Genomic DNA, 13,433 nt, shown 5'->3' on the forward strand with positions numbered 1-13,433 from the left:
TTTAAGAAATAGTTTATTGATAAAATTAATGAATAAAATAGACGAGAATTTGAAACATGAATGGAAATTTTTATTGAAGACATGTTGATTTACTATCCATCAAACATGTTAATTCTGGGACTTCCAAAGTGGAAAATTATCGATTTTTAAACCAATAATATGCTTAGAAATTTTGGCAAATGTACTTGTGATTTTATACAAAAAAATATAGTGAACATCAATCAAGATATTGAAGAAGGAGAACCCAAAAGTACTAGATTTATCAGTGCTACAAAGAAATAGCAAGTCCAACAAACTTTAACCAAATAAGGAATTACTTTGTCAATTCTATCCAGTCACTCTAGCTAACTTCAATAATTGCATATACCACCTTTAGGTATTTGTTGAAGGATGTAGTGTTTACACTACAATATATATCAATATAATTCGTTCATAACATCCCAATCTCATTCAGTTATTTGTAGACCAATAAAAAGGCTGACAGTACAATATAATAAAGAAGGGGGATGTCGTCACCCTTATTTTTGCTTCTGTATCCCGAGTTTTAGAAAAGAAACCAGTAAATAAGTTACCAGCCTCCATTTTACTCTCCGCTATCTCTTAATAGACTATATCCAGGGATCAAAGTGAGTGGGACTTCTCAAAATTCAATTGACAAATTATGTGTGGTAAATTTAAAAAAAAAATAAAGAATCCGGCTAGAAATAAGTATGTAAGCTGAAAATTTGAGGGACTTTAAATGGGATCATATATAATCTTCGTACAAAGTTTGATCAAAGTCGATGGCTAACTTTAGGCATAATCCTGGTGACTAACAAACGCTCCGAGTTGGCATCTTGACTGTGGGGTACGCCACGGACAATGCCTTCATCATCAATAGATGCTAATCTGTTTTTCGGAGTGTCGGGCCTGTTATTGTTTTTATAGGAAGAGATACTGAACTAAAATAGGCACTCGTTATAGTGCAATAACCTCCGCCCAAAATCAAATTGAATGATGTATCTCAATTTATGCTCAAGTCCATTTTGATTTTTTTTTACGTTTTGTGTTACCTTTGACCTCTGAAAATTTGATGGCCTTTAACTGGGGCCATATATAATTTTCTTATAAAGATTGATCAAAATCGATTTGTAACTTTTGAAGTGATCCTTGTGACTAACAAAGGGAGAAAAAAACCTAACCTCTGTTAAACTTCCTTGGTATACATGTATTGTAGTAGACTTATGCAGTAAATGATTAGTTAGAAAAAAAAGGTAAAATTAAATTTAAAAATATTAATTTTTTTAGAAAAAAATAACAAAATCCATAGCTATTAAAAAAAAGGAAATGTTTAGAAGAAAATTTCAAATATAACATTTCAAAAAATTTTACCTATTCACCAAAAATTAAATTTTCTGAATATAAATTTTCAATATTCAATTTTTTGTTCTGCAACATAATATGCCCAAATTACTTTGTTTTAAGAAAATAAATCTTTCAAAAAAAAAAGATTTCACCACTATTTCTGCGCAAAGTTTTTTCATTCTTACCCGTAAAAATGATTTTTAAAATCAAAAATTCCTTAATTTGGAATAAGCTACAGCCCTTCCAGTCAACTCTCAGTGTACACCCCTGTATATGAATCGTTTATAACAATATGTGTGTTAATAAAATTGTAAATATCGTCAGAATAACATATTATGAACTTAAATGTGTTGGATAAATGCGAAAAAATAGGTTCACTATTTGAAAACGAATAAATTTCGACTGATTTTTTTTTTTTTTTTTTGGTTTTGTCTGGACCTCAACACGAAGTAACATCCTTGAGAACACAATCTGAACAAAAAGTGTATTATAGGAGTTATTTAAAATGTAATTTGTTTCGCCTTATCAGATAAGTATTTCTTTTTTCTTTATAAACATAATTACTATAATATATTATAAGTAATACTAAGTAAATGAGGAATGACATTAAAAATGTAAACTGAAATATAATTAGAGCCTTATCTTGTTAATTATGTCTTTATTAATTTACTTATACCTATTTATTCATCCACGTCACTTATTATATCGTCAAACTAAGGATGAACTAGAATGAATTTTCTCAAAATTGAGTCTGGATTAATAAAAATGTGTACTATTCAACTAATTATTGTTCATTTCAAACCACAAATTATAATGATTAAACCTTTGTAAGTCTCACACGTTGTAATTATTTAAACAAAAAATTAATCCTCGCAGTTAAAGAATTAGAAATTGATATGACTCTATTTGGGAACTATTAGGTAGGGGAAGAAAACTCAACGGGAAATACTAGTTTCCAAGAAGATTATTAGGTCCCCTCAGGTCTCACATTGATTCAATCACAGTTTTCAAAAATCATTTTACTTCTTCGAAACAAAAATGACTCCTTTCAGAATCCCCACCTCATGTTTGTGTACTAACAAATCGAATCATCTATATGGGATGTGTAAATTACCCATTATGTAGTGAAGAACTGGAAACATCTGTACGAATGTGTTAAGATTAACCCTATAATAATAATTTGTAAAAAAAATAATAAGTCAATCTACAAGTTAAGACCTTACAAACAGATTGGGTAGTGGCTAACCGTCCATGGCCTCTTAAGTTAAATACCAACATCAGCAAAATAAAATAACTACCACAGGTGGTACACATATAATTATTTTCAATATTTCAAGAGTAAAATTTAAACAAGAGCTTTTGTGAGACATATATTTAACAAAATCATCTGAAAATAGTGATTGACTCCACTTTTATTCGATATATGAGCCCTCAGCTCTAATAATTGCCTCAATAAGAGGTCTAAATCACTTGCAGACCCTGACTAACTACTAAGACTCGAGCTCGGTACACTCCTTCTTGATGGAAGTCTCTAGAAACTGGACACTCCTGTGAGGAGCTGCACACAACCTCTCCTCCAGATGGGATTCAGATTTCAAAGGGACACACTCATTTTGTACAATGAATTCAAGCCAAAAAAGAAATTTATCTTTGAGCTCAGAATTCAAAAATGAGCTTAATTTTTCTCTGAGTCATCTGAATTCTGAATTATCTTGGATTATTATTTTCAGAGTCATTTTTACTCTTAAAACAATCTGCAAATTAAAAGTAGGATTCATAAAACTTATGTAAGAGGGTTTTTTATAATTAAAAAGTGTTTTATTGATTTTGTATCTTGTACTGAACTCGATATTTTTGAATTTTTAGGCTGAAAATAATGCAAAACGACATTCTTCTTTGGAACCCTAATAACTTATGCATAATACGTTGTGATGAGGAATATCATGGCTTATGTATGTTGTAGAAAAGTATTCAATGTATAATTTAAAAAAAGATTTATTTAAAAAATATGCACCTCTAAGGATTTTGGTTCAATTATGTATTTTTTAAGTGATCCCATTTTGAAATATTAAAATTCTCTACTCATGGTGAATGGATTGTTTTACTGTTTCGATCTTGGTATCTCATTCTCAAGGACGGGTTCATTCTACTCCTATAAAGTCTAGTAGTTTTCATAAGATGAATTATCCTCCCACCCTTCCTCGTGGAATTCGAATCCAAATTCGAACATCTCTTGAGATGGAGGATCAAGTTAACTTAAGTTATCTTCATTTGATTGACTCGATCTTTCTTTTACAGGGAATGACGTCATGAAATTGGCATTGAAATCGGAAAAAATATGATGATAATTCTGATTATTTGCTAGTACACCCCCATCGAAAATAAAAATGGGATCACTTAAAAAAATACAAAATCGAACAAAAATTAGTTTCAGAATTATATATGTTCATTCAGATGAAAATGAAATAGATAAAATATTGCACTATATTGGGAGAGAATTGATTGTTCTTAATGACTTAGAATTTAATAATAAATTTCGAAAAATAGACACAAATTTATCTTTGCGTGAAAAGTGTCCATTGATTGATTATTTGTCTAATGACCAATTTTATGCGTATCACATTCCAAAAATGGTAACTTCAGGATTTGTACAGAAAATATTATAATTGTAGTTCTAAGATTGAGGGAGGAATCATAATGGGTTCATGATTCATGTTAAATTATACCAAAAAAATGAGTATCATTAATTTTTAATTTTTCCAATAATTTCGAATAAAAGATGGGCCTTTTATTTTTTCAAATTACCTTTGTTTAAGGAAGCATAATATTATGATCATTTTTATTTTCAGAAAAAAGTATTCATTAATTTTTTTGAATGATATTTTTGAATAGGAAAAAATTGTTTGGAAAAAAAAGGAAAAGTGACTAAGTGAAAAAAATAGGGTAATTATTTTAAGATTAAATATATAATTAGGTTATAAGGAAGTATTTAAAATCAACTATTTTATAACATAATATGTATTTATTTTACTTACATATAATGGACATTTTCTATTTAGCCATAAATAAAACCAGGTATATGGGAATTTTTTATCAGGATCAGTTATTCTATAATAGGGGTAGTTTGCCGTGTTGCCAACCTAGCTGATTTCCAACTAGATTTGGCTGATTTCCAGCTAGATCTAGCTGATTTTTAACTTGTCGCGATGGAAAAAAAATCATCTAGGTGATGGCTGGAAATCATAGCTGATTTTTACAATAGTTTAGCCGATTTTTGGCAATTTTCGGTCTACAAATAACCAAAAGAAGACGTTTCTGCATTAATTCATATTCTTTCTGTATGTCATTCAGCACAGGAGTCTATTTCATATGCAAGTTCTGAGTCAATGACCAGGAATCTAGAAATTCTGGTTAGCGAAACCTAGAATTGGTTTGCTAGATCTTCCTCAAGACAGCAGGCCATTGTTAATTTACTAAAACTAATGAATGATGGATATACATGAACCTCTGAATAATGTGCTAGCTAGCCAGACAAGATGGTTATCTATAGCTTCTGCTTTACAAAGAGTGTGTTGGTTGGATCAAAAAACTAATTTTAGTTATACCAAATCAACTGAAAGGTGTTACACATTTGAAATGCTCTACTCTTTATACTGTGATGAATATAATCACAGTTATTTGTTATTGTTTAGATCTGTACGAATGATGTCAAAAGAGTCAACAAGATTTTTGTGTCCAATAATAGTGATCCTACCAAATTGCTTGAAGACTTGACTCTTTTGGTTGAAAATATGGTAAATAGAGTTATACTTCCTACCAATCAGCATCGGGTTGATCTTTTCACCTGTACCTTGTTTCTAAATTGTACTTAGGATATGAAGCTGAAAATTTCCTCTCTATTATGCCCAATCATTTGTCGGAGGATCGAGATAAGAACCTCAGTGATCGATGTTCTCAACTTTTGATAAAGGTTATTAAAGAACTTAGAAATAGGTTTCCCGACAATGTGAAAGTATAAAAAATAATGTCAATTTTTAGTGTTGGAAACAAAACTTTGTGTGTCGGGGAAAAGTACATAGTACGCTTTTTAAAATCATTGGATATACCTTTAGAGGACATAACAAAATTAGAAATTCAATGGTCTAATATAACCCTTGCCAAACGGCCAAAAACAAAAGAAACAGTAAAATTTTGGTCGTCTCATCTAGATCCTTTAGCTAGGCTTAACTCTGTTGCCTTAACAATAATGAGTTCGCATAATTCCTCTGCTTAAGTTGAAAAGGTATTCTTCCAAATTAATTTAGTAAAAACTAAGCTAAGGAATAAAATGGATCCTGAAACAGTAAATGCACTACTTCAAATTATAAGATATGATAATAGATTTATAAAAAAAAATTAGCCGATTTTTCAGCTATTTATTGTTGAAATTATCTGATTTTGAGCCGATTTTAGAAGTACATATAGCTGATTTTGCTTAAGCCCACCTGGCAATACTGGTAGTTTGTCGTGAAAAACTAGTTATCTTATCATAAAATATGGCGCACATCATTATTTATTCCAGATTTTTTTTTAAATTTTACAATACAAAATTTGTCAAATAAACTTTTAATGTTCCACTTCACTTTGATTCCTGGATAAAACATATTTAAAAGACAGGAGAGTTAATGGAAGAGAGTAAAATGAAGGTTGGTAACTTCTTTACTGTTTTCTTTTCTAAAACCTGGGATGCAGAAGCTCAAATAAAGCCTGCCACATCCCTCTTTGTTATATTGCAGGATTATCATTAGGTGTAGATAAATTATAGTATTTTTCTTATAAACTAAGTCAGTTTATAACAATTGGACCATTTTTTCCTGATACCAAATTCAATTCAATCATATTTTAAATAGTTTTAGTCGGCAAATCCTATCTACTAAATAGAATCCCAAACATTATTTGTTTAACATATTTTGTTTTGATTTAACCAAATCAATTTGTTATTAATGTCTATTGAATAACATAGTCAAAGACAAAAAATATGGTAGGACCCTCAATTTTCTTAAATGACATCGAAATACATATCATTTATTGCAAAATAATAACGGTTGAAATTATTTGTTCATAAACATATAACTTATTATTAAGGCATTATATTTATGTATAATGTTTTTACCTTCGAAGGAGGGCCCGTAAGACTTTAGAAACTGCTAAAAGGTTTTTTTTCTTTAAATAAAATATGTGGCTTTGATATAGAATTATTCCACAGTTTTGAGGGGTCATATCAAGAAGAATGAGGAAGGAGATATTCATTTTCGTCAGTCATTTATTTGTGTCAACATATTCTATTCATCCACAATGTTCAAATGTAGCCGAGAAACCAAAGAATTGTAACCAAACACAAATACTTTGTACTAAGGGATATTCAAGTTCTACAGGCTGCCCTCTCGGTTATTTTTGCTACGATAAATCCCTAGATGATCCTTGCGACTTTTTGTGTCCTTGTTTAGAAGATGAAATAACGTGCCATTCAGGAAATCCGTCCGTTGATCCTTTTACAGGATGTTCGCCTCAAAAAACCTGTATTCCAAAGGAAACAATAAATTTCAAAGGCCAAATATGCCCCAATTTTTGTCCAGCACAATGTGGACCAGGTTTCACAGCCTGTTCTCCATTGATAGATAAAAATGGTTGCTATGGATCTGAGACATGTGTTAGTTCACTTAATTTGTGTCCTGTTCCGAAATACGATGCTAATGGTTGTGCAATCAAAAATTCAAAATTTTGTAAAAGATATTGTCCCGGAGTTTTTGATGAAAATGGTTGTCCTGGGGATGTAATATGTGCTGAAGAAGTAGATAATAAATGTCCAGTATCCAAATATGATTCCAGAGGTTGCTCAGTTGTTAAACCCATACAATGTGAAGAAAATGAAGTTCGCTGTTCAAAAGGCTTTGATAAAAGAGTAAGTTTAAATTAAACTTGGAAAAATTTCAATAGTTGATATAATAAGCTCTTATAAATTATTTCAGGATATCCTTGATTAGTTGTAATTAAAATGAAATTAATCTAGTATTAATGAAGTAGATATAATTGACTTTTTTTTTTTTTAAACAAAAATCCTGGAACTTAATCAAATAAATTATGGGATTGTTTCTTCATACATAAATATTTGTTTCGATAATATTCAAATAATTTAATAGAAACTTTTTCTTAAGTCATATCAGATGAATGCATCTTCACTAAGAGAATTAATCAACGTATTTTGAAGTTTTATACATACTATGCAATGTTTTATGAGTCATAAGTTAATTAATAAACTTACGTATTTATCCAGTAATCAATCACTAAATAATTAATTGGAAAAATAAAGAATGGTTCACTCTAATTCAGCATTATTTTATAAGTCGAATGACGTATTCCATCATACTTTTAATTAAGAAAAATGAATTATGTCAGTAATAATACATTTTGTAATTATTATATAGGGGCAATGTCTATTTAAAATGAAATTGGTCTATTTTAATTGTTCATCTCATTGGTTGTTTTAAACTATACACATTCTTCTTCTTTTAGAACTGTCTCATTGGATTCACTTGTCAAGATAAATTTTCTGAGAATAACTGTATCAATTATTGTCCAACAATATGCGATGAACAACATGAAAAATCATGTAGTCAAGGAATAGGGTTCAATGGATGTCCTCTCCCAGATATTTGTATACCGAAAATCGGTACTAGATATATTTATGGACAAAGGGAAATTAACTGTACTAATCATTGTCGTCCCAGTTGTGATTTAACAACCCACAAATTATGCCCTCACGTCTTTGATGTCGATGGTTGTATGGGTCCAGAAACATGTATACCAAGAGGAAATGATTGTCCAACCTCAGAATATGATTCTAATGGATGTCTTGTTCCCAAAACTAAAAAGTGCGACGAAAAGACAGAATTATTTTGCCTCGGAGGCTCAGATATTAATGTAAGATCGTCAAAATATTGCTCGATAAAACACATTATTAATAATAATAGTTAATAATGTACATATTTTCATTTGATTACTTAATAGGGATGTAAACTGCAAGATACATGTATGCCACGCAAGGTAGGTAATTGCCTACAAACATGCCCAGCCCTTTGTGGACAGGGAATGATTCTATGCCATAGTGGGGTGGATGAGAACGGATGTAAATTACCCGATTCTTGTGTTCCAAAGCAAATTCCAGGCTTTGATCAATGTAATGGTATTTGTCCAAAAATTTGTAATGGTGAACAAGTGAAATGCGTTGTTACAAAGAAACCGAAACTACATTTGGGGCCCTTTTTTATTCAAACCAAAGTAAGTACTCATAATTTGGTTTTTCAAAAGTTTTTGAAAAACTTAGTCAACTACATATCTTAATAGTTAATGACTACAGATGACATACAAATGAATTTTACTTATTTCATTAGTATCTTTTAGATATAATAAAAGTTCGTATAAGTTATATTGCATTTACAAAACATTGTTTTAGCATTGTGTGCTGAATGAATTCTGCATGGACATTGTAGATAAAAAAACAAATTGCACAAATTTTTGCCCAACTACTTGTGAGGATAATGAGAAGGTATGTGAAGGCCCCTTGAATGAACAAGGTTGTAAGCTTCCTGATGTATGTGTCCCAGAAATGAACAGAGGAGGCAGAGGAAACTTATGTCCAGAACATTGTCCTATCAGATGCCCTGAGGGAGAGAGACCATGCCCAGGAAATATTAAGGAAGATTCTTGCCGAGAGCCTCCTAAATGTGTAGCCAAAGATAAGAAATGTCCACAAGGTGAAAGAGATTTCTTTGGATGCAAAATAATAGAAAAAATATCAAAATGCGAGGATAACAATTCACGAATATGCCCTGGAGTCTACGATAATGTAGGATGTAGAACTGCTCCTGAATGCATGCAGAAAAACGAAACATGTCCCCAGTCGACATATGACAGGAACGGTTGTCGTGTCTTGGGTCCAGTTGCATGTAAATGGTCACACCAAAAATTTTGTCCCATGCCTCTAGATGAGAAAGTAGGGTCTAAACATTTAATAAAAGAATCTACTTAACCGCTACAATACTTTTTTTTAAATCATAGAATTGTCCTATCCAAGGAGAATGCATCGAGATTAAAAATGGAAAATGCAACCAATATTGTGAGCCAATCTGCAGCTCTTCAGAACATAAAGTGTGTGATGGGGGGAGGGACACAAATTCATGTCCATTCCCAAAGTTCTGCTACAACAAAAATAAGGCATGTCCAAGAAAAAATCCCTTTATTCAGACTGAATACGAACCGATCATACATCGAAAAATATTCGATGTATCATCACCAAAGGTTTTTTTTAATCGTCCTTTTATATATTGAAAAACAAACATACAAAAAAAATTATTAGGTAACACTTCTTGTAACTCATCTGAAAACATAGAATCTAGGTTGACAAAAAAATTTCATATTCATTAAATAAAAAATTAAATATTATATGTAATTAAACTGATTTTGCATCATTTTTCTCCTTTTTTATTTTTTCTGTCTTTTTTTTCAAAAATTAAATAATCACATTTAAACAAAAATACGATCACACTCGTTTAAAATTTAATCGAGATACATTGTTTTTGACTTGGGCCCTGGTCGGCGTTTTTTAGGCTGAGGAGAGGACGGTTCGTCATCTGAGTCAAGTGTCAGAACTTCAATATCACTATCGTTGTTTCTTATTGATTTAGACAATTTCGTTGATGAACTTTTTAACGAAATAGATGGAACTATAGTCTCTCGAAATTCAACTTGAAGCAGAGAACTTGGGTCGAACTCTTCATCAATATCCGCTCCATAATATTCCGCCGTAACTGGACTCCCATTAACGACGAATTCATCAGCATGCGAAGCAATTGGTGAAGTAGGTGCGATTCGTTTGCGTTTCTTTTGATTCACTATAGCTTCTACCCCACCACCCACATCGATATTGTTTATAGAACAAGACGGAAAACTTTCGGAATAAGATTGTACAAGATCCGCGTCCAATAAGTCCATATTTTGTTTAGTAATAGCATATATTTTTCGTAAATTTCTAGCAATAGCGCCAGCAGATTCGGAATCCATTCTTTTTTTACATTTTAGCCATCGCCTGCGCTCGTCCTCCAAGCATTTTTGATAAATTGACAAGGTTTTGAAGGCCTCTGTTATATTCTCATCCAAAAAAGTTTCACGGACAATATTCGATTCTTTTTTCTTGAGAGATTTACGCGCCTTTAAACTTTTTTCACACTGAAACTGAACAAAGGCATGATAAATTGACCTTTGGTAATAAATTAATGAGGGTTGGCAAAGGAGACATTGCCACGTATCAGCCTCACATATTTCGTGTAACTTTTTTCGTCCTAAATTACGTTGAATACACCTCTTACAAAAAGAATGTGTACAAAAATCACAAAGAAGTAAATCCCCTCCATTTCCACACCACCGACAATAAACATCATAGCCGTCCTCGTCCTTTGTCCACTCTCCATTTTGATAATAATTTTTGCAGCCCTTGCAGATGGCAACTCCTAAAGAGGGATGCCGAAATACTTGATCTTGCCCAGTATTAAGAATTTGACTCGAACAGCCTGTGCATTGAATTGTTTTATGTTCAAAATAAGAAGAATGGGGTCCATTTTCCCTGTACCACGTGAGTTCATCATCTGAGAGCTTAAGAAACCATTCTTCATCATTTAGAGGTTTCAATTTCTTGGAGCCCAAGACGATGATGTCGTCTTTTGAAGATTCTTCCTCTTCCTTTTTATTTAATTCCTTGATTACTTCAGATTCTTTTTTGGAAACGGAGATGGTGACTGTCACGGAGGAGCATGGAAGCTTTTTCGTGACTTTGGAAGCGGCAGAAACAGTTGCGGAAGGAATAACACAGCTCCTCATACTCTTCTCCTTCCAAACATCCTCATCCTTCTCCTTCAGATTCTTTTCATTTCCATCCACTTCCTCTTCTTTCTTTTCGACTACCGCACTCAGGCCTACAGCAACTCCTCCTTCCCCTTCTTTCTCCACTTCTCCCTCGATCTCCCCTAACTCAGGAGTGTTGAGCACCTCCGTTGGATTCGGAATATTCAGGTCCTCCGTTAAATTTGGGGCTTCTGCTAAAAGAGATGTAGTAAGCACCTCTGTTGGATCAGGAGTATTCCCCACCTCAGTTGCTGACGATGTATTAATCGCCTCCGTGGAATCAGGTGTGTTGAGCGCCTCAGCCGAGATCTCTGCTTTTTCGGGTTCGTCTTCTGTAGATTCAAGGGGTCCTCCTGCCTCCTTCACATCCGCCTCTCCTATCAACGAGTCCAGCTCGCATCCATTTCGTTCTTCCTCTTTCTTTTTAATCTCTAATGGCTCCGTACTTCCCCTACTCGTTTCACAGGAACTCATTCTTAACGTCAATGCTTTGAATTAATCACTCAAAATCAATTCAATTATTTACTCGTAAAATTGTTTTGGACGTAATTATTTCGTCCTAAAACGTTTTTCCCCCTTTTCTTCCCTCCTTCTTCAGTGCAACAGCACCACAGCAGCTCCGAACATCTTTTTATTCCTCTTTTTAATTATTTGTTTATTTCTCTTCATATTCTTCTTCTCTCTCTCTCTAGCTAGCTTTCTTCTAGCAGCGGCTATTTAGTTTGTTTATATGCTGCGTACAACTTACGATATTGTACACGTTCTGACTTATATAAGACAAATGTACAAGTTGGAAACAAATATATAATATACTTATTGAAATGAAGAATTTATTGTAGTTGTTGAGAATTAGGAAAAATTGAATCGTCGATATCTAAATGCTGTTATTTATGACTATTTTGATGAAAATTAATAATTGATTAGTAGACTTTGCCACACTCTAAAGTTTAAATGCCGGAGTTATTTTACATGATAAATTTGATCAAAATGAAATGATATCATCAATCAATGACCGATGTTGTAATTAAATAAGGCGTTATTACACGTACAAATTGTAACTTTAACAATCTGCTTATACAAGTTACAACTTGTACACAATATTGAAATAAATATTAATACCTGCTTCCATCTCGCGCGCTAGCTATTGGCTAGCTACAAGCTTTTTTCCTTTTCTCTAATCACTATCCTGCTGCTTAGGAGTTATAATTTTCCCGCTCATACACAATCACAATGACGTCATCATATTATAATAATAACATTAAGAAATAAGAAACCTTGCAGCTTTGCCTTTCAGATTAATTTTCTTAAATCGCTGAGCTAAGACCCTAAAGAACTCTTCTCCCTTTCCGTTCCCTGAAAATATATAAAGGTTAAATATGTAATTATTTAAGTTCCTTAATTGACATTTGTACTTATAAAAAACCCAGGCTTGCGAACTGAACGCAAAATTGAAGTGAGATTCCATGGAACGGATTTTTTTTAACGCTAAAAATGAGATTTTAGCGTTCTGTTCCAATTGGTCATAGTAATTTCGGAGGGGGTGTAGTTGCTCACGGATAAGTATGCTAGAAACACGGGTAAAGGGTAATTTTTGAAATTGGTGAAGGACTGAAAGCCTCCACCCCTGTAGACGCCCCTGATATTAATATTCATGTAAATGTGAATTAACTACTCTAAAAAGTGAATAATAATTATTTATGTACCTTTTACACACCAATAATTTAATTTCTCTTTTAGTCAATGAAAGATAATTGAGTTGGATTTTATGTATCAGTTATCACATAACTGGCTGCAATGTATGTTCTCAATGTCACCTACATGTTCGGGTTTAGTTAAAAAAACTATTTATTGTTATGAAAAATACACTAATCGAAGGTTCAACTATTTATATTTATAAATGACAGGCAATATTTCAAAGATATATTATGGTCAATTATAGGGGTTGAATTCAATTTTCTAGGATGAATTGAAATACCCGAGAGTGTTAACTATCGTTTAATCTACTTGACTTAATTTGGCCCAATATTGTCTGAGATATATAAAAAATTAATAATCCCTACCTCCCCCCCCCCTTTGACCAATTGAAATGCTTTATTTCTCTATGGGTATGTAATCAAAATATGTTGTTGATTACATTAAATAAGTTAACGCGC

The 13,433-nt window shown here is 32.3% G+C and overlaps 1 protein-coding gene across 1 annotated transcript; it reads left to right on the plus strand.

Moving 5' to 3' along the window:
- Positions 1 to 6,130: 6,130 nt before the first annotated feature.
- LOC121121178 (uncharacterized) lies at positions 6,131 to 9,851 on the plus strand. The gene is made up of 5 exons (XM_040716048.2): positions 6,131 to 7,285; positions 7,897 to 8,304; positions 8,392 to 8,661; positions 8,837 to 9,376; positions 9,442 to 9,851. Exons 1-5 carry the CDS (start codon positions 6,614 to 6,616, stop codon positions 9,709 to 9,711), a joined length of 2,160 nt encoding a protein of 719 aa, XP_040571982.1. The 5' UTR covers positions 6,131 to 6,613; the 3' UTR covers positions 9,712 to 9,851.
- Positions 9,852 to 13,433: the final 3,582 nt, after the last annotated feature.

The sequence above is a fragment of the Lepeophtheirus salmonis genome, chromosome 7 (assembly GCF_016086655.4).
Source record: "Lepeophtheirus salmonis chromosome 7, UVic_Lsal_1.4, whole genome shotgun sequence".
Classification (NCBI taxonomy): domain Eukaryota; kingdom Metazoa; phylum Arthropoda; class Copepoda; order Siphonostomatoida; family Caligidae; genus Lepeophtheirus; species Lepeophtheirus salmonis.